Genomic DNA, 22530 nt, shown 5'->3' on the forward strand with positions numbered 1-22530 from the left:
GGGCCTCCTCAGTAATGACCCAGCAACCAATGGGCCTGAACAGAACCTGATGCAGCATGAACCTCACACAGCCCCAGACACACTGCATGCTTAGAGATAGAACACAACACACAGACTCAGATCCATACAATTACACTCGCATGAATGTGACCACACAAACGTATACGACATAGCCTGGGCATAGAATTAGGCAGAAGCAAAAAAACAGTATGTTCTGCTCACTAACTGACCCCAAAGCCCAACCTGCAAATGGTTGGTATTGATGAACAGTCTGAAGCCTAATTCCAATGGTCTGATCAAAGCTGTCAGACAGAACTCTCCCCTTATCCTTTTCAGTCTGTTTGCTTCTATCTCTCTCTCTGTCCTTATGCACTGGGCTTAATGAGCTGTAATGAATTGTCTTCGGTACACTGGATATCAGAGAGCCATCCCAGAGCCCTGGTCACATGAGAGAGGACCGAGCGAAGGCAGAGAGAAGAAGACAGAGAGGAGAGGAGAGAGAACAGAGGACAGAGAGGAGAGGGCGGAGAAAAGAGGCCAGAGAGGATAGGCCAGAGAAGAGGGCAGAGAGAAGAAGACAGAGAGGAGAGGAGAGAGAAGAGAGGACAGAGAAGAGAGGGTGGAGAAAAGAGGAAAGAGAGAAGAGGGCTTCGAAAAGAGGACAGAAAGGAGAGAACAGAGTGAAAAGGTCAGAGCGGAGAGAACCAGAGGTCTGCTCTGTCAGAGATCTCCAGCCATATCTGCACTCCACCTCAACCTGCACTCAACCCAATACCTCAGTGTCAGCCATCAAAACATGAACAACCATACAGGTTTGAGGAAGAGGTGATTGTACAAAACATTAGGAACACCTTCCTAATATTGAGTTGCATTCTCTTTTGCCCTCAGAACAGGTTCAATTTGTTGGGGGTATGGCCTCTGCATGGTGTCAAAAGCATTCCACAGGGATGCTGGACCTTGTTGACTGCAATGCTTCCCACAGTTGTGTCAAGTTAGCTGGAAGTTCTTCGGCTAGTGGACCATTCTTGATGCACACAGAAAACTGTTGAGTGTGAAAAACTCAGCAGCGTTGCAGTTCTTGACACACTCAAACAGGTGTGCCTGACACTTACTACCATACCCTGTTCAAAGGCACTTCAATCTTTTGTCTTGTCCATTCACCCTCTGAATGGCACACATCCACAAACCATGTCTCAATTGTCTCAAGGCACAAGAATCCTTCTTTAACCTCTCCTCCCCTTCATCCACACTGATTGAAGTGGATTTAACAAGTGACATCAATAAGGGATCATACTGTAGCTTTCACCTGCATTTACCTGGTCAGTCTATGTCATGGAAAGAGCAGGTGTTCCTAATGGTCAGTGTACAATCCTATCATATGAGAGTTTGGGTGAATGTCACTTTATGTTACAGTACAACAGCCAAAGGATGTTCAATTCAATCCACTGGCACAAAAGAGGACGACGACTAGACCATGGGAGGAACAGCTCCTGTTTGGGAAGCTTCCTGTGTGATACTATCCTGCTGCCAGAGGGCTGGGAGAGGAGACCCGTTAGACTCAGACCTCTAAGAGACGTCGTAAGACTGATGGCACTATGGGGAAACATCACTGCAGCGGGCTGGACAATACCGTGTTCTGCGAGCAGATTCCCAATGTATGAACACAAGGACCTGGCGATGTTGTGTAACACAACATCAATGGCGTTTCTCTTCTGCCCCCGAGCCGTGAAGATAACACATCCCGAGATAGACGTGTCTTGTTTTTGAGGGAAACACATCTGGCTGTCTTTCCTTTCGTGATTCACCTCCACCTTGGCCCGAAGGTCGTACTCGACTTCTCTCATGTCACAATAGGCATTCAAACGTTGACCCCCCCTCCACGCATGTTGAGTTCATGGCGGCTTTGATGTTCAGATGACCCTCTATCAAGATATTACACCGTCTTAAACGTACACACACACATCTGACACAATGATCATGGCAAGAGACAAGGTTTACATGTACACATAACATTTATAGAGCTAAATACAAAAAAAACACTGTGGTTTACAGATCAATCATCAAAAACAAGAACATAAATAGTTTGCATGTCCGTGACAAAATAACTTGGTCCCTGTAGTAGCAGATGAGTAAGCGGGAGTGATAGCCGCTGTCTTATTGCTTTCAGAATGAACAGAACAGAAAGGCCTGCACACTGAATAAGCTCCCAATGACCACATCATTGACCACGTCACCATCCACGAGGGTCTTGGCCTGACGAAGATCCTGGTGGATCAAAACCGTGCGGTGTGCAGGCCCTTTCTGTGCTTCTCTAGTAGTGTACTTAATCAGCCCGGGCACCTACGTTTTTTCTAAGGATGTGTGTATTGACCACCAACGTTTCTTTCAGAATGAACAACCCAATATGTCCAGAAGGTAAATACTGTAGGTCTTAACGGACCCGTCCTCTACATAAGCACCTTGTCCCTTAGTAGTTATGGTGAGGGGACATAGCGGTGGAGGGCCCTTAATGTCCCTTCATATCCGGTCCCAGTCTCTCCCAAGAATACTACCTGTCCCTCATACTGGGAGAATTTAGCTGTCTGAGGCTGAGCCCAAAACACTGATGAACTAATGATGAGCCCAGGTGCCAGGCGCCGAGCACACACCCATAGCACAGTGACCTGATGGCTAATGACCTTTACTGTACTGAACGGTGTGCACAGCTAACGATACCAAACGCATTACATAACATTCCCAGAACACTGCCGGAACATCACAGCTAGGTCAACGCCCCTTTCCTGAGTGTTTTGATACATCAGGAAGGATACTGTACAACATTCACTGGGTGACAGAACTCAGGAAAGAGAAAGAGAAGGAAGGGTGGAAGAGGAGGCATGAGTTTCAGACCGAGGATTGGGTAGCAGTGTGATTGCGAGAGTTTCACCACTGAGGGTGTTGTAGATATGGGAGTGATGGTAATGATGGTTGGGATCTAGAGGGCTGTAGGCTCAGGCTGTAGTGGCTTGTAACTGTAGTGCACTGTGGGTTGTACTGTAGTGTGGTAGTGTAGTGTACTGTCAGTTGTCGTGTAGGGAGGGCTCTCTCTGGAACCCTGCTGGTAGCTCTGTAGTTCACGGGTACAGGTGGCGACGGGTTCCATGGCAACCTTGCCCATGACAACCATGTGCCAGTGTTTGTCTCTAACAGGATGAGCCAGGTCAATGGAGATCACAGCTGTCCAACGATCAGTCTGTCTGTCTATGGGACACACACGGTGTGAAATGAAGAGCCCTAAGTCAGAGTCTGTGTGTCCTTCCTTTGTTCATGGGATCTGGATCTGTAGCTCCTCCTCCTCTTCGTCAGGGTCGCTGGGCGGTCCGTCTGGGTTCTCCGGGCTGAACCGAGCTGACCTCATCTTCCCAAACAGGCCCGGGCTCTTCTGCCGCCGCAGTCTAGAACAGAGGAACACAGAGGAGAGGAAGAGTGAGTGGCCTTGAGTGAGAAGGCTACTTCAGGTTTTGATCTCCATTTTCCACAACTGGCACTTAAAGGCCCAGGGCTGTCAAAATTCTGTTTCTCCTGTAAAAGTCTGATTATTCCCCCAACAACTAAGGTAAAGTTCTTCCAGAAAATCACTGTGGAGATCTCAAAGGTGAGCGAGTAAACAAAGGCATATTTCAGGACTCTGCGTCGGATAAACAAACCATGCATAATTCACCATTGCCTAAAAGCCCAGCACAACGGAGCTGCTTCCGTTGCCAGGTAACACTCAGTTAGCCAGCAATGACCAGTTACTGAGCCACGGCTGCTATACTGGTGATCATATCACAAGGACAACAGTGAAATACTAACATTATCTCTACAGAGGTAGAGTGGGGGGACAGGAAGAGAGAGGGAGAGAGGAATAGAGAGAGAGAGAGAGAAGGCGGAGGGAGGTCTGCTCTCTACAACCCAGGTACATTTTTTGAAATTCAGCAGAAGGTTCCCATCAAGCCTGGCTGTAATGAATCCCTCTGAGGCTCAGAGAAAAGCTTAAATTATTTATCAACGAGCCGCTTGCCGAATTGATCTTCATTTTGAGATGATTCATCACCTTGACTTGGGCCCAAAATCCTACCTGCGTGTTTGCAGTCGGCTCGGTCTGCGCCATAATGACAAAGACAAACAGGTACAAAGGAAAAGCAGACGCAGTTAATTCCTTAAACCAACACACTCTCTCTTTCCTGTCTGTTTCACTCTCTCTTTACCTTCTCCAGCTCCCTCCTTCTCTCTCTTCTACTTTCTCCAACTCCTTCCTTCCCCTGTGTCGTAGCAAGTTCAGTATATCTGCTGTCAGTCTTTATTAGGACACAACAGCTTAACCGTCAGGAAACTTGTGTTGAAGACAATGCCTGGCGTCTGAGGCTGTCCAGGTAAATAGAGGACTCATTAGAGAGGAGGAGCCCAGCCAAGACCCCAGACCAGCCCAGCTCCCAGGACATGCAGTTACACTGCTGATCAACTAGACAGTAGCACTCATGAACCTACGATAGCTAACAACACTAGGCCAGCCACCACTGCACCACTGCCTGCCTGGGACTGACTGGCGACTGACTGACTGACTCACTGACTGACCAACTATCTGACTGACTGACTCATTGACTGACTAAAGGACTTACTGAGTGACTGACTCACTGACTGACTGACTGACTGACTGACTCACTGACTGACTCACTGACTGACTGACTGACTGACTGTCTGACAGACTGACTGACTGACTGAAGGATTCACTGACTGACTAAAGGACTTACTGAGTGACTGACTCACTGACTGACTGACTGACTCACTGACTGACTAAAGGACTTACTGAGTGACTGACTCACTGACTGACTGACTGACTCACTGACTGACTGACTGACTGACTGACTGTCTGACAGACTGACTGACTCACTGACTGAAGGATTCACTGACTGACCCATTGTCTGACTGACTGACTCACTGACTGACTGAAGGACTCACTAACTGACTAACTCACTGACTGATTCACTGACTGACTCACTGACTGACTCACTGACTGACTGAAGGACTCACTAACTGACTAACTCACTGACTGATTCACTGACTGACTCACTGACTGACTGAAGGACTCACTAACTGACTAACTCACTGACTGATTCACTGACTGACTCACTGACTGACTCACTGACTGACTGACGCACTGACTGAAGTGCTCACTGACTGACTGAAGGATTGACTGACTCACTGACTGACTGACTGACTGACTGACTCACTGACTGACTCACTGACTGACTTACTGACTGACTGACTGACTGAATGACTGAATGACTCACTGACTGGCTGACTGACTGACTGACGGACACAGACTGACTGACTGACTCACTGACTGACTGGACTCACTGACTGACTGACTGACTGACTGACTGACTGACTGACTGACTGAAGGACTGACTGACTGAAGGACTCACTGACTGACTGACGGACTCACTGACTGACTGACTGACTGACTGACTGACTGACTGACTGACTGATTGAATATGAGAGGGTGGGTGAGCTGGCTGTAAACAGATAGTGAGATTTACATTATGAGCTGTCCAAGTTCATGAGTAATCAATGTGAGCTGGGGGCGCAAATCAGTCAGTAATGATACTGTGGGACCCATGTAAATATTAGGCATAAAAAATAGCCACCCTTCTTTTTTATATTATTATTATGGGTAATATCTTTAGACAATCACATGGTACTGCAAAGCAGACCAGTACTTTGGGGTAAAAGATGGTTATTGTAGTTATTACTGACTAATGCTCAATGTCAGGCACTGTTAGGCCAACTAAGAGATCTCAGAGGTCTTAGGGCTCTTAGATTATTGACCATCAGTAGAACGAGACCTAGTGATGATAGAGGCAGCATGTCTGATGTGCCATGTACACTACCGTTCAAAAGTTTGGGGTCTCTTTGAAATTGACATTTTCTGTCCATTAAAATAACATCAAATCTATCAGAAATACAGTGTTGATATTGTTAATGTTGTAAATAACTATTGTAGCTGGAAACGGCAGATTTTTTATGGAATATCTACATAGGCGTACAGAGGCCCATTTTCAGCAACCATCACTCCTGTGTTCCAATGGCACGCTGTGCTAGCTAATCCAAGTTTATAATTTTAAAAGGCTAATTGTAACGATCGTCTGTGGTGGAAGAAGGTGAGGACCAAAGCGCAGGGTGGTAAGTGTTCATGTTTTTAATCAAATAACTGAACACTGAACAAAACAACAAACGACAACAAACAGTCCCTCCCGTAAGGTGAATGAAAAAACACTAAACAGGAAATAAACACCCACGAAACACAGGTGGAAAAAGGCTACCTAAGTATGATTCTCAATCAGGGACAACGATTGACAGCTGCCTCTGATTGAGAACCATACCAGGCCGAACACAGGAAATCCCAAATTATAGAAAAAAGAACATAGACAATCCACCCAACTCACGCCCTGACCATACTGAAACAAAGACATAATAAAATAACTAAGGTCAGAGTGTGACACTAATTGATCATTAGAAAACCCTTTTGCAATTATGTTAGCACAGCTGAAAACTGTTGTTCTGATTAAAGATGCCATACAACTGGCCTTCTTTAGACTAGTTGAGTATCTGGAGCATCAGCATTTGTGGGTTCAATTACAGGCTCAAAATGGCCAGAAACAAAGACTTTCTTCTGAAGCTCGTCAGTATATTCTTCTTCTGAGAAATGAAGGCTATTCCATGCAAAAAATTGCCAAGAAACGGAAGATCTCGTACAACGCTGTGTACTACTCCCTTCACAGAACAGAGCAAACTGGCTCTAACCAGAATAGAAAGAGGAGTGGGAGGCACCAGTGCACAACTGAGCAAGAGGACAAGTACATTAGAGAGTCTTGTTTTAATGTTCTCCAGATACAGAGAAATACACCTACTGTGTTGTATACTAACCGAGTGTCTAGCTAGCCAACTGGCAAGGTGGTGCGTCACAGTGAGTTATGAAATTAGCCATCTGTAACCTCGAATATGAGTGGAAATGTGAATGTGTCCATAGTATCACTTCTTCACTGTTTTATAAAGTAAAAGTGTTTAGTACAAGTTTATATCCTTTTAAGAGAATGAGAATTGACATATTTGTGATACAGAGACTAATGATCATAGTCAGAAGGAGACCTAGTGATGATAAAGGCGGCATGCCTGATGTGCCCTGTCTGTCTTGTGATTTAAAAAAAAGAAAAGTAATCATTCTAAACTTCTACACGCTTGAAAGTCGGTGACATTGTTCAAGTGTGCAACAATACCAGCAATAGAGGAGTGTGTGTGTTCAGTGTGTGTTTAGTGAGTGTTCAGTTTGAGTTCAGTGTGTGTTTAGTGAAAGTTCAGTGTGTGTTCAGTGTGTGTTTAATGAAAGTGCAGTGTGTTCAGTGTGTCTTCAGTGTGTGTTTGGTGAACATTCAGTGTGTGTTCAGTGTGAGTGTTCAGTGTGTTTAGTGAGTGTTCAGTGTGTGTTCAATATGTTCAGTGTAAGTGTTCAGTGTGTGTTTAGTGAGCATTGAGTGTTCAGTGTGAGTTCAGTGTGTGATCAGTGTGTGTTTAGTGAGCGTTCAGTGTAAGATCAGTGTGTGTTTAGTGTGAGTTCTGTGTGTGTTCAGTGTGATAGCGCAGTGTTTGTTCAGTGTATTCAGTGTCCGTGTTCAGTGTGTGTTCAGTGTGAGTGGTCAGTTTGTGTTTGGAATGTGTTTATTGTGTTTAGTGTGTTCAGTGAGTGTTCAGTACTTGTTCAGTGTGTTCAGCATGAGTGTTCAGTGTGTGTTTAGTGAGCTTTCAGTGTGTGTTCAGTGGGAGTGTTCAGTGTTTGTTCAGGGTGTTCAGCGTGAGTGTTCAGTGTGTGTTTAGTGAGCTTTCAGTGTGTGTTCAGTGGGAGTGTTCAGTGTTTGTTCAGGGTGTTCAGTGTGAGTGTTCAGTGTGTGAGTGTTCAGTGTGTGTGTGTTCAGTGTGTGTTTAGTGTGTTCAGTGTTTGAGTGTTTGTTTAGTGTGTTCAGTGTGTGTTAAGTGTGTGTTCAGTGTGTGTTTAGTGAACATTCAGTTTGTGTTCAGTGTGAGTGTTGAGCTGTGTGTTCAGTGATTGTTCAGTGTGTGTTCAGTATGAGTGTTCAGTGTTTCTTCAGTGTGAGTTTTCAGTGTGTGTTTAGTATGTTCAGTGTGTGTTCAGTGTTTGTTCAGTGATTGTTCAGTGTGAGTGTTGAGCTGTGTGTTCAGTGATTGTTCAGTGTGTGTTCAGTGTGAGTGTTCAGTTTTGATCAGTGTGTTCAGTATGAGTGCTCAGTGTGTGAGTTTTCAGTGTGTGAGTCTTCAGTGTGTGTTTAGTGAGCGTTTAGAGTGTGTTCAGTGTGAGTGTTCAGTGTTTGATCAGTGTGTTCAGTATGAGTGTTCAGTGTGTGAGTGTTCAGTGTGTGTTTAGTGTGTTCAGTGTGTTTAGTGTGTGCTTAGTGAGCGTTTAGTGTGTGTTCAGTGTGAGTATTCAGTGTTTGATCAGAGTGTTCAGTGATTGAGCAGTGTGTGTTGAGCTGTGTGTTCAGTGATTGTTCAGTGTGTGTTCAGTGTGAGTGTTCAGTGATTGATCAGTGTGTGTGTGTGTTCAGTGATTGTTCAGTGTGAGTGTTGAGCTGTGCCCCATGCATCATCCCGTTGGGAGACAAAGTGACACTAATGTGACACGGTGGCTCTGTGGGGCCATATCTGATCCCTCACCCGCAGGCTTCAGCACCTCACTCTGCACATCAAAGACCCAACACAGCTTCACATAATGAATCCACTCCCTCCTCAATTATAGATGACCCTGGTCTGAGCTGCAGCTCAACCAGCAAAGGACACTCCCTCACTCCCTGACAAACAACATCCTTATTAAAACTACACAACCACTCATGTTATTATGATGTGAGAGAGTTTAACTATTTCTAGAAATTTGCAGGATGGATTGGCGTGCCTGTTCGCAGTGAATCTGCAGTAGTGTGCGCTGCTGTGTGTGTTGTGATGACGCACAGCTAGAATGGCTCAAGGGTGAACTGAGCCTCAGTTTAGAAAAAGAAAGAACACGGCCTCCCACACAGCCAGGGATCACTCTCCGTCAAATTAGATGATTCAACCAGGTAGAGAGAATCAGCCTCTAAGATATGTCCGCCATAGAGAAAACTAAACCCTGGCAAGTACAGAATATACTATGTTAAGTATTTCCAAGAAGTAGTATCTGTGTTAGTGCTCCCATTTACTACTCTCTGTTCCCATCCTCTGTGGTGTAATGCTAGCCTGGTTCCAGGTCTGTTTGTGCTGTCCTGTCAATGTCTGTGGTTATGGACTATATACAGGAGTTAGCAGGACAATACCAACAGATGTGGAATCAGGCTAGTATGATGGAGCCAGGGGCATAGATTGACCCTCTGTTTTCCCCAGGCCATGTTAGTATACTGGGGGATTCACTGACAGGAACAGAGATCCTTTTAATGGCGCTAAATTACACATAATACTGTTTTGACCACAGTCACCCACTAAACGACTAAAAGCTTTTCCATTGCCCAAACACTTAGCAAGGCCATTTTAAGGTGTCAGAGAGTACATCTGAAAGACAAGAGGGGGGGAGAGAGAGAGAGAGAGAGAGAGAGAGAGAGAGAGAGAGAGAGAGAGAGAGAGAGAGAGAGAAAGGGAGAGAGAGAGAGAGAGAAAGAGAGAGAAAGAGAGAGAGAGAGAGAGAGAGCGAAAGAGAGCGAAAGAGAGCGAAAGAGAGGGAGAGAGAGCGAAAGAGAGGGAGAGAGGGGGTGGGGGGATAGAGAAATGATACCCACTGGGCAAAAACTGGTTGAATCAACATTGTTTCCATGTCATTACAAAAACATAAATGTGATTTGCTAAGAAGTCATCAACGTAGGGAAATTTCCTGTTTTTTCCACACAACTGTGAACTTAAATCCAATGACATGAAATGTTTTGTTGATTTCACGTCGAATTCACGTTAGTTGACAACTCAACAGAAAATGAAATCAAACCCAAACAATTAAATTGCGTCTGTGCCCAGTGGGTAGTCTATATTTTCATGCTGCTACTATAATTAATTTATCAAACTCATGCCCAATTGCTTCCACAATATCTTCCACAACAAAGCCTCTGCTACAAATGCATGAACGCAAATCAATCTAATCTATAAAGCCAACAGCCTTGCTAAACTGCTAATGTGTTATTTCTGTCTGTTCACAGCTGGTACAATATCAAACAGCAATGTGGCACACTCCGTGGGAATATACAGTATGAAGGTTTACGTTACATTGAAAGGAGAGAGAAATCAAGGTTAGAAAGATCTCAAATACCAACACAATCCTAAGCCCTTCCTCTTAAATCTATAGACAAAACCAACGTTATTTTCCCCCCCTCGCTTTCCCTCTCTTTTCTAATCCTCCTCTCCTACTCCATCTCTTCTGTGATATAACCACCTCTCAGATCACGTTAAACCCACTAACGCGGCTCCTCGGAAGACATACAAGCCGAGAGGAGAACTTCAAATGACAGCGCACACAACCTGCTGTCAACATCCACAGCTCTACATTGGGGCTGTGCGTGTTAAGCCTCTCACTGTTCATCCAGAGAGTTTTGCTAATATCGTTGGCGCTCCACAACCTGCGTCCCATTTTGAAGTCTGAATTGGCCCCCGGACTGCGCTAAACAGACAAGCCTGCTACAGTGACGGGAAATCAAAAGAAAAGAACATGCTTCATTTGATCCACTTTCTAATTGCCTTCAGAGTGCCGAGTATTTGGAGAGATCTGAACGTCCTGCCGGTCCACCAGAAATGACACAACACACAGAAAGAAAAACACCCTTTCTTACCACATGCACATGCATTCCCATCACATGCACACACTATCCTGAAAGGTTTGTTGTGGACCATTAAGCTGTCAGTCTTCAGACCAGAGGGGTACACTACAAAGTAGGATCAATGAGTTAGCCAGCTAACTTTGATAAACAGCCATGAATAACTATTGATTTTATGGTTCATTAAGGAAGTTAAACTTAGATATGTGGTTTTGGATGTTGAATCAATTAGACCATGCCCATTTCAAGCTTATTTTTCAAAGAAATTATAAGTCATCTCAGAATATTAAGGCAAGTTAGCTGGCTAACTCATTGATTCTGCTTTGTAGAATAGGCCTACACCCCAGCCATAGAAGTGGCTAGTTGTTTATGTCCAGTGTGACAGATTGGAGGGGCACAGTATCGCAAAGCGTAAAGGCCAGATCCTGGTGTAAAGATGCCTCACATGACATCACCACACCTCCGGATCAGGACCTTTCTGTTTTAACAACGTTCTGACAGTGTCATGCGACGGCGTTAAAATAACGCCCCCTATTGTTAGGGACCTTTCTCATGGTGGCTAGCTTTGTCTGTCTGTCTGTCTGTCTGTCTGTCTGTCTGTCTGTCTGTCTGTCTGTCTGTCTGTCCGTCCATCTCTTATCTCCCTCTCCATTTCTCCCAGGCCATTATATCCACATGCTTCAGCGCCGTCTGCAACTATCTCACCACTGACCCTAGGCCTGTTAACAAACCCGGGGGCCAAAGGTCATGTGTGTATAGGCTATGTGGAGTATGTTTGTGTGTGTGTGTGTGTGTGTGTGTGTGTGTGTGTGTGTGTGTGTGTGTGTGTGTGTGTGTGTGTGTGTGCGCTTGTGACATTGAGCGTGTGTGCACAGGATTAGACGATCCACAGAGGATTGATTGATAAATCGATGTGAAGGATGGACTTTTAACAAGCTACAGTAAAATAAGCATTTGGCAGGCTGGGCCACTAACCACCCCTTCCCCACCACTCACACACCCACACACACACACACACACACACACACACACACACACACACACACACACACACACACAGTACTGGCTGTCCCAGAATGCAACAGAGGTTTTCCCGGATCACCTGGCCTGGTCTGAGGTATTGATTTAGACATTAGCTTTATGATCATAGACTGGGCTGGAGCTGGGAGACCACTAAACTATTTATATCTCAGACAGACAGGCTGGGAAGTGGTGAGAACTATTCCCCTGGTTAAAGGGATAGTGAGACATTTTGGCAATGACTTTTTTCTACTTCCCCAGGGTCAGATGAACTCATGGATACCATTTTTATGACGCTGAGTGTAGTTTGAAGGAAGGTGTAGGTCGTTTCTGGAGCCATTGCTAACTAGCGTTTGAGCAATCACTGAAGGTCTATAGGAACAGCTAGTATGCTAGTTCATCTGACTCTGGGTGTGTAGAAAAAAGGGCTTTTATTGCCATAATGTCACATTATCCCTTTAAAGAGTCAGAGCAGAGAGATCAAAGAAAGCATTACATGTGGCCGGAAAAGATGGGAGAGAAAGAAATGACAGAAAGAGAGAGGAGTGATAGGATAGTAAAATACCAATCGGAGAGGTAGTGGACAACCACTAAATCTCAAAATCCTTCATCTATTAATATTTCATTTTTTTTAAAAACCATTAATATTCCCACTCCTATCCAGCTACGACCCGTGCATCAGGGTTAATGTGGGTTGAGCGAGTTCATCCACGTACAGTACAATGTTATACTAGGTACCTGATGGGGCCTGACTCCCTCACTGTTCCGGGTCAGGGCTCCATGAGGCCGTGTGTGTGTGTGTTCCTAAAGGCGTTTCCATGCCAACACGCCTGTCACCCCTCTGCTAAGCTACAGGGGGCCAGCACCGCTATGCTGCACACAGGCTCTGTGTTACTACGGTAAATTGTGACTGGTCGGCCCGCGATTGGCTGTCGGAGGGGATGAGCTGGGACGCGGGTGGAATGATAAGGCAGAGAGAGAGAGAGAGAGAGAGACAGAGAGAAAGAGAGAAAGAGAGAGAGAGAGAGAGAGAGAGAGAGAGAGAGAGAGAGAGAGAGAGAGAGAGAGAGAGAGAGAGAGAGAGGGGGGACAGGACGGCTAGTAGACAGACTGGCCTAGTGGGAGCAGGGCTGCTTGCCTGACAAACTAAGACACAAGCCTCACAGTGGGCTAATATTCTCCAGCTAAGATACCTGGGAGAACTAGAGTTTAGAACACAAGCATGGCAGCCATACACTGTCTGATTAAACATCTTACACTACCAAAGACCGCTGAGAAGGGTATGACATTGGACGTGTGAAAGTGTGCTTTTCCTGCATGTAGATAAACATAGGTAGAGTGTGTGTGTGAGAGCATATATGAGAGGTGTGTATGTGAGTGTGTGTGTGTGTGTGCGCATGTGTGTGTGTGTGTGTGAGAGAGAGCATATGATGAGTGTGTGCGCATGCGTGTGTGTGTCAGAATCAATCGTACCGGGACTGCAGATGTTCCAGTTGGACCTGGAGGTTCTCTGACTGCTCCACCTGCTCATCCAGAGACCGCTGTAGCTTCCTGGTCTGATTATGGGCCTCATCCAGCTGAGAGGGAGGGAGGGAGGGAGGGAGGGAGGGAGGGAGGGAGGGAGGGAGGGAGGGAGGGAATACTTCACTTTTTACTACTTGAATACACATAAGTGTATTGATCCCAGTACTTTTTCTCCCCTAAAATGGGGGGACGATGTACAGAAAGTGCTGTAATTTCTAAACGGTTCAACAGATATGGATGAAAATACACTCAAATTAAAGCCGACAGTCTGAACCTTAACCTCAAATTAACCAAATGCTTAATTGTCCCAATATTTACATAGGGAACTGTATATGTATCCACGTATAAGTGAATGTGGTGTGTGTTGGTGCTCACCTCGTCCTCCGCCTGACCCAGTTCTTTCTTCAGCTCCTCCACCCTCAGCCTCAGCTTCTTCACCTCTGTCTCATGCTGCTCCACCTTCCGGTTGGCGTGGGCCAGCTCGGCCATCTTGTCCTGGTACTGCTTCTTCACCTTGGAGTGGATGTGGCGCATGTCTGCCAACTCCTGAGTAGCAGAGGGGTCAGGGTCAGTCCGCTAGTCTGTTAGAGTGGATTTAAATCGGGCCTCGGGCCCGTTAAGTACCGGCGCTTATATGTCAATTTCAGTTTCAAGCATGACGGATGGGTGTCGGATGCCGTTGGGTCAAATGAGAGTGCATTCCCGAGTAGCAGATCCTCCAAGAGATTCCTTGTGAGTTGAGTGAGTTTCTGTGGTCTTTGTTCTGCTAGACATCATTGCTACTGTTCGTTAGAGCGTTGAGGAACTGATCAATAAGCAGGAGCACCCTTAACACATTCACGCGATGGAGAAGTACGGATTCCCATTGAAATAAGACATACTGTGCCAGGAAAAGCTTGTGCCGAGCTGAACGCTTACAAACCATTACCCGTACAGCGAGAATAAAGAACACGAAGAAAACATAAAGGAAGCCTTGAAACACTTGACCTGGACTGACCCCCTGGACTGACCCCCTGGACTGACCCCCTGGACTGACCACCTGGACTGACCACCTGCACTTGACTCTTCACACCTTAGCACAGATGCACTCACTTACGCACACATCCACACACACACACACGCACACGCACACGCACACACACACACCACAACTGCTGCTACCAGTCTCTTATTATGATTGCTAAATACAGGACAGTTTAAACACTTGCCCCCCAATCCCCCCTTCCTCAAAATGCGTGTAAATATTGCACTATAAATCGTGCCTTCCTGTATTATATTTACCGTTACGCCAAAACGTTGATTCTATTCTGCTGAGCCATTTACTTTATGTTCGTATTCTTATCTTTTATTATTTCTTATTGTTGTTGTCAAAAACTAGAGACTTGAAAAGAAAACCACAAAGAAAACCCTGCTCACAGATCTCAGATGAGTCGAGCATGTTTCTCATTTCTCTGCTTTGCATTGAACAGTCAGAGTGCAGTCTTGACTTAACCCCCACTGTCATCACTCCCATCAGTTGAGTTCTCCTGAGGATTCTCCTGTATGATCAGGGCAGAACAGCATGCACTACTGTTTTACAAGGCCAGCGAAATCAAACAGGAGTGAGGGAGGGAGACAAGGGCGGGAGGAAGAGACTGAGAGAGTGGAGAGTGGAAGCGAGAGAGAGAGAGAGAGAGGAGGAGGAGGGAAGGGCATTGGTATTCCCTAGCTGCATAGCCAAGCACTCAAGCAGCCCTGGCTAGATGAGCGGTCCTATTGAAGCAGACGGTCCATGGTATTGATTCAGTGCTCCAGCCCTCCACTTAACAGGAAGGGAAAAAATACCACTTCAAAAAAACACAACAACAAAGGGAGGAAGTTGAGGTTTGCAGTTGAGGTGATAAACTGTGTAAGCAATGCCTCAGTCCGCCACTGGCAGTGTGATATGCCTACTACGTATGCCCAAATCGATGTGGGGCCAAGTCAGAAAATAACTTCCCAAAACGTATTATTTTCTACATCTAAGAATTATTGACACCTTTAAATCAAAATGACAATCCGCCGACACGTTCGTAAACACAAGCCCTCACTACCATAGTCAAAAACCTCTCTAATACGGCTGGCCCAATCAGAAAGAAAATAGATTGGACAACATTTCAAAACGTGTATTTTTTCCATATATAGACACATCCTACAGAATGTGTTTTATTTAAATCAACTTTATGCACTGAGCTTGTCTGGCGTTTTAAGAGCACTGTTTGATGAAATAATTAAGACACACGGATGTCTAGAGGGAGTCTGACCGCAATGATTGGGCCTGCGCTCAGACTTGCTGTGCTGTGTTACAAAAAAAAAGACAGCACGTTGTCTCTCTCTCCTCCCTGCTGCAGCAACCACCACAGAACATCAACAGTCTTTACATTCCCTATTCCCTCAACCCTCTTTATGTGACACGTGTATGCATCGCATGCATGTGACCAATAGGGCCTGACGTATAGCATAACATAATAATCACATGAATAATTTGGTTATGTCACGCCCTGACCATAGTTTACTTTGTATTTTCTATGTTTTGATTGGTCAGGGTGTGATCTGAGTGGGTATTCTATGTTTCATGTCTTGTTTGTCTATTTCTATGTTCAGCCTGATATGGTTCTCAGTCAGAGGCAGGTGTTCGTCATTGTCTCTGATTGGGAACCATATTTAGGTAGCCTGGGTTTCACTGTGTGTTTTTGGGTGATTGTTCCTGTCCTATGTGTCCCTGTGTTCACACTATATAGGCTGTTAGGGTTTCGTTACGTTTTGTAGTATTGTATTGGAGATTCGTGTTTCGTATTATTAATAAACATGGATCGTAAACCACACGCTGCATTTTGGTCCGATCCTTGTTCTACCTCTTCATCAGAGGTAGCCGTTACAGAATCACCCACCACCAACGGACCAAGCGGCGTGTCAACAGGCAGCAGCAGCAGCAAAAAGAGGAGTTACGTTGTAAGGATTTCTGGACATGGGAGGAAATCCTCGACGGGAGAGGACCCTGGGCTAAACCAGGGGAGTATAGCCGCACCAAGGTGCAGCCGAAGAAGGAACAGAGGCAGCAGCAGCAGCCGCAGTGGGAGAGAGCGTCATGGGAGTATGAATTAGATAATGGTGGACCATGGGCTCAACCGGGAGAATATCGCCGTCCCAAGGAAGAACTGGAGGCGGCGAAAGCTGAGAGGCGCAAATATGAGGAAGTAGCACGACGGAGCGGATGGAAGCCCGAGAGTAAGCCTCAAAAATTTATTGGGGGGGGGCTAACAGGGAGTATGGCTACGCCAGGTCGCAGACCTGAGCCAACTCCCCCTGTTTATCGTGAGGAGCCAAGGAGGAGACCAGAACCGGTGTTGGAGGTAAGCGAAGCAGAGACTGTGAAGGAGTTAATGGAGAAATTGGAGGAGAGTGAAATGAGGGAGTTGCTGTGTTGGTGCTTTAAATATGATATTCGCCCGAAGGAGCGTGTCGGGGATTTATTGGCACCTGGGTCAGTGCTCTCTACTCGTCCTGAGGTGCGTGCTAGTCAGCTGGTGAAGACAGTGCCAGTCTCACGTACCAGGCCTCCTGTGTACCTCCCTAGCCTTGCATGTCCTGTGCCAACACCGCTCTCAAGATCTCCAGTACGCCTTCACGGTCTAACCCATCCTGTGCCACCTCCACACCCCAGCCCTCCGGTAGCAGCTCCCCGCACTAGGCTTCCTGTGCGTGTCCTCGGCCCAGTACCACCAGTGCCAGCACCACGCATCAGGCCTACAGTGCGCCTCGCCTGTTTAGCGCTGTCGGAGCCTTCCTCCTCTCCAGCGCTGTCGGAGTCTCTCACCTGTTCAGCGCTGCCAGAGCCTTCCTCCTCTTCAGCGCTGTTGGAGTCTCCCGCCGGTTTAGCGCTGTCAGAGCTTTCCGCCTCTACAGCGTTGCCGGAGTCTCCCGCCTGTTCAGAACTGCCAGTTAGCATAGAGCTGCCAGTTAGCATAGAGCTGCCAGTTAGCATAGAGCTGCCAGTTAGCATAGAGCTGCCAGTTAGCATAGAGCTGCCAGTTAGCATAGAGCTGCCAGTCTGCAAGGAGCTGCCAGTCTGCAAGGAGCTGCCAGTCTGCAAGGAGCTGCCAGTCTGCAAGGAGCTGCCAGTCTGCAAGGAGCTGCCAGTCTGCAGGGAGCTGCCAGTCTGCAAGGAGCTGCCAGTCTGCAAGGAGCTGCCAGAGCTGCCTGTCTGCAGGATGCCGCCAAAGCTGCCAGTCTGCAAGGAGCCGCCAAAGCTGCCAGTCTGCAAGGAGCCGCCAGAGCTGCCAGTCTGCAAGGAGCCGCCAGAGCTGCCAGTCAGCATGGAGCAGCCAGGGCCGCCAGTCAGCATGGAGCAGCCAGGGCCGCCAGTCAGCATGGAGCAGCCAGGGCCGCCAGTCAGCATGGAGCAGCCAGGGCCGCCAGTCAGCATGGAGCAGCCAGTCAGCATGGAGCAGTCAGTCAGCATGGAGCAGCCAGAGCAGCCAGAGCTGCCAGTTAGCAGGGAGCAGTCAGGGCCGCCAGTCACCATGGAGCAGCCAGGGCCGCCAGTCAGCATGGAGCAGCCAGAGCAGCCAGGGCCGCCAGTCAGCATGGAGCAGCCAGAGCAGCCAGAGCTGTCAGTCAGCATGGAGCAGCCAGAGCAGCCAGGGCCGCCAGTCAGCATGGAGCAGCCAGAGCTGCCAGTCAGCATGGAGCAGCCAGAGCAGTCTGCCAGCATGGAGCAGCCAGAGCTGTCAGTCAGCATGGAGCAGCCAGAGCAGCCAGTCTGTGTCGACCAGTCTCTTCCAGATCTGCCAGTCGTCCAGACTCTTCCAGATCTGCCAGTCGTCCAGACTCTTCCAGATCTGCCAGTCGACCAGACTCTTCCAGATCTGCCAGTCGACCAGACTCTTCCAGATCTGCCAGTCGACCAGACTCTTCCAGATCTGCCAGTCGACCAGACTCTTCCAGATCTGCCCGTCGTCCAGACTCTTCCAGATCTGCCCGTCGTCCAGACTCTTCCAGATCTGCCAGTCGTCCAGACTCTTCCAGATCTGCCAGTCGTCCAGACTCTTCCAGATCTGCCAGTCGTCCAGACTCTTCCAGATCTGCCAGTCGTCCAGACTCTTCCAGATCTGCCAGTCGTCCAGACTCTTCCAGATCTGCCAGTCGTCCAGACTCTTCCAGATCTGCCAGTCGTCCAGACTCTTCCAGATCTGCCAGTCGTCCAGACTCTTCCAGATCTGCCAGTCGTCCAGACTCTTCCAGATCTGCCAGTCGTCCAGACTCTTCCAGATCTGCCAGTCGACCAGACTCTTCCAGATCTGCCAGTCGACCAGACTCTTCCAGATCTGCCAGTCGACCAGACTCTTCCAGATCTGCCAGTCGACCAGACTCTTCCAGATCTGCCAGTCGACCAGACTCTTCCAGATCTGCCAGTCGACCAGACTCTTCCAGATCTGCCAGTCGACCAGACTCTTCCAGATCTGCCAGTCGACCAGACTCTTCCAGATCTGCCAGTCGTCCAGACTCTTCCAGATCTGCCAGTCGTCCAGATTCTCCCAGATCTGCCAGTCGACCAGATTCTCCCAGATCCGTCAGTCGACCAGATTCTCCCAGATCCGCCAGTCGACCAGATTCTCCCAGATCCGCCAGTCGACCAGATTCTCCCAGATCCGCCAGTCGACCAGATTCTCCCAGATCCGCCAGTCGACCAGATTCTTCCAGATCTGCTAGTCGACCAGGATCTGCTGAAACCGCCAGCCAGCCAGGTTCTGGTAGTTTCTACTACCTGCCTGGGCTTCCTCTCAGTGCTGAGCTTCTTCTCAGTGCTGAGCTTCCTCTCAGTGCTGAGCTACCCATCTGTCCCGAGTTACCTCTGTCCCGAGCTGTCCCTCTGTCCCATGTTATCATTGTGGTGGGTAACCTATTTAGGGACGTTTAGGAGGGGGATTAAAACTGTCATGGAGTGGGGTCCACGTCCAGCGCCAGAGCCGCCACCGCGGACAGATGCCCACCCAGACCCTCCCCTATAGGTTCAGGTTTTGCGGCCGGAGTCCGCACCTTGGGGGGGGGGGTACTGTCACGCCCTGACCATAGTTTACTTTGTATTTTCTATGTTTTGATTGGTCAGGGTGTGATCTGAGTGGGTATTCTATGTTTCATGTCTTGTTTGTCTATTTCTATGTTCAGCCTGATATGGTTCTCAGTCAGAGGCAGGTGTTCGTCATTGTCTCTGATTGGGAACCATATTTAGGTAGCCTGGGTTTCACTGTGTGTTTTTGGGTGATTGTTCCTGTCCTATGTGTCCCTGTGTTCACACTATATAGGCTGTTAGGGTTTCGTTACGTTTTGTAGTATTGTATTGGAGATTCGTGTTTCGTATTATTAATAAACATGGATCGTAAACCACACGCTGCATTTTGGTCCGATCCTTGTTCTACCTCTTCATCAGAGGTAGCCGTTACAGAATCACCCACCACCAACGGACCAAGCGGCGTGTCAACAGGCAGCAGCAGCAGCAAAAAGAGGAGTTACGTTGTAAGGATTTCTGGACATGGGAGGAAATCCTCGACGGGAGAGGACCCTGGGCTAAACCAGGGGAGTATAGCCGCACCAAGGTGCAGCCGAAGAAGGAACAGAGGCAGCAGCAGCAGCCGCAGTGGGAGAGAGCGTCATGGGAGTATGAATTAGATAATGGTGGACCATGGGCTCAACCGGGAGAATATCGCCGTCCCAAGGAAGAACTGGAGGCGGCGAAAGCTGAGAGGCGCAAATATGAGGAAGTAGCACGACGGAGCGGATGGAAGCCCGAGAGTAAGCCTCAAAAATTTATTGGGGGGGGGCTAACAGGGAGTATGGCTACGCCAGGTCGCAGACCTGAGCCAACTCCCCCTGTTTATCGTGAGGAGCCAAGGAGGAGACCAGAACCGGTGTTGGAGGTAAGCGAAGCAGAGACTGTGAAGGAGTTAATGGAGAAATTGGAGGAGAGTGAAATGAGGGAGTTGCTGTGTTGGTGCTTTAAATATGATATTCGCCCGAAGGAGCGTGTCGGGGATTTATTGGCACCTGGGTCAGTGCTCTCTACTCGTCCTGAGGTGCGTGCTAGTCAGCTGGTGAAGACAGTGCCAGTCTCACGTACCAGGCCTCCTGTGTACCTCCCTAGCCTTGCATGTCCTGTGCCAACACCGCTCTCAAGATCTCCAGTACGCCTTCACGGTCTAACCCATCCTGTGCCACCTCCACACCCCAGCCCTCCGGTAGCAGCTCCCCGCACTAGGCTTCCTGTGCGTGTCCTCGGCCCAGTACCACCAGTGCCAGCACCACGCATCAGGCCTACAGTGCGCCTCGCCTGTTTAGCGCTGTCGGAGCCTTCCTCCTCTCCAGCGCTGTCGGAGTCTCTCACCTGTTCAGCGCTGCCAGAGCCTTCCTCCTCTTCAGCGCTGTTGGAGTCTCCCGCCGGTTTAGCGCTGTCAGAGCTTTCCGCCTCTACAGCGTTGCCGGAGTCTCCCGCCTGTTCAGAACTGCCAGTTAGCATAGAGCTGCCAGTTAGCATAGAGCTGCCAGTTAGCATAGAGCTGCCAGTTAGCATAGAGCTGCCAGTTAGCATAGAGCTGCCAGTTAGCATAGAGCTGCCAGTCTGCAAGGAGCTGCCAGTCTGCAAGGAGCTGCCAGTCTGCAAGGAGCTGCCAGTCTGCAAGGAGCTGCCAGTCTGCAAGGAGCTGCCAGTCTGCAGGGAGCTGCCAGTCTGCAAGGAGCTGCCAGTCTGCAAGGAGCTGCCAGAGCTGCCTGTCTGCAGGATGCCGCCAAAGCTGCCAGTCTGCAAGGAGCCGCCAAAGCTGCCAGTCTGCAAGGAGCCGCCAGAGCTGCCAGTCTGCAAGGAGCCGCCAGAGCTGCCAGTCAGCATGGAGCAGCCAGGGCCGCCAGTCAGCATGGAGCAGCCAGGGCCGCCAGTCAGCATGGAGCAGCCAGGGCCGCCAGTCAGCATGGAGCAGCCAGGGCCGCCAGTCAGCATGGAGCAGCCAGTCAGCATGGAGCAGTCAGTCAGCATGGAGCAGCCAGAGCAGCCAGAGCTGCCAGTTAGCAGGGAGCAGTCAGGGCCGCCAGTCACCATGGAGCAGCCAGGGCCGCCAGTCAGCATGGAGCAGCCAGAGCAGCCAGGGCCGCCAGTCAGCATGGAGCAGCCAGAGCAGCCAGAGCTGTCAGTCAGCATGGAGCAGCCAGAGCAGCCAGGGCCGCCAGTCAGCATGGAGCAGCCAGAGCTGCCAGTCAGCATGGAGCAGCCAGAGCAGTCTGCCAGCATGGAGCAGCCAGAGCTGTCAGTCAGCATGGAGCAGCCAGAGCAGCCAGTCTGTGTCGACCAGTCTCTTCCAGATCTGCCAGTCGTCCAGACTCTTCCAGATCTGCCAGTCGTCCAGACTCTTCCAGATCTGCCAGTCGACCAGACTCTTCCAGATCTGCCAGTCGACCAGACTCTTCCAGATCTGCCAGTCGACCAGACTCTTCCAGATCTGCCAGTCGACCAGACTCTTCCAGATCTGCCCGTCGTCCAGACTCTTCCAGATCTGCCCGTCGTCCAGACTCTTCCAGATCTGCCAGTCGTCCAGACTCTTCCAGATCTGCCAGTCGTCCAGACTCTTCCAGATCTGCCAGTCGTCCAGACTCTTCCAGATCTGCCAGTCGTCCAGACTCTTCCAGATCTGCCAGTCGTCCAGACTCTTCCAGATCTGCCAGTCGTCCAGACTCTTCCAGATCTGCCAGTCGTCCAGACTCTTCCAGATCTGCCAGTCGTCCAGACTCTTCCAGATCTGCCAGTCGTCCAGACTCTTCCAGATCTGCCAGTCGTCCAGACTCTTCCAGATCTGCCAGTCGACCAGACTCTTCCAGATCTGCCAGTCGACCAGACTCTTCCAGATCTGCCAGTCGACCAGACTCTTCCAGATCTGCCAGTCGACCAGACTCTTCCAGATCTGCCAGTCGACCAGACTCTTCCAGATCTGCCAGTCGACCAGACTCTTCCAGATCTGCCAGTCGACCAGACTCTTCCAGATCTGCCAGTCGACCAGACTCTTCCAGATCTGCCAGTCGACCAGACTCTTCCAGATCTGCCAGTCGTCCAGACTCTCTCAGATCTGCC

General features: G+C 48.8%; 1 protein-coding gene across 1 annotated transcript in view; it reads right to left on the minus strand.

The window, feature by feature from the left end:
• Positions 1 to 1993: 1993 nt before the first annotated feature.
• LOC110506389 (coiled-coil domain-containing protein 102A) overlaps positions 1994 to 22530 on the minus strand; it is a 75868-nt gene continuing 55331 nt past the window's right edge. The window contains exons 7-9 of the mRNA XM_036963790.1: positions 13776 to 13946; positions 13350 to 13453; positions 1994 to 3434 (exon numbers count right to left, since the gene is read on the minus strand). Coding sequence (XP_036819685.1) covers positions 3305 to 3434; positions 13350 to 13453; positions 13776 to 13946 — 405 coding nt within the window. The 3' untranslated portion in view covers positions 1994 to 3304. The remainder of the gene's footprint in view (positions 3435 to 13349; positions 13454 to 13775; positions 13947 to 22530) is intronic.

The sequence above is a fragment of the Oncorhynchus mykiss genome, chromosome 26, assembly GCF_013265735.2.
Source record: "Oncorhynchus mykiss isolate Arlee chromosome 26, USDA_OmykA_1.1, whole genome shotgun sequence".
NCBI classification, from domain to species: Eukaryota; Metazoa; Chordata; class Actinopteri; order Salmoniformes; family Salmonidae; genus Oncorhynchus; species Oncorhynchus mykiss.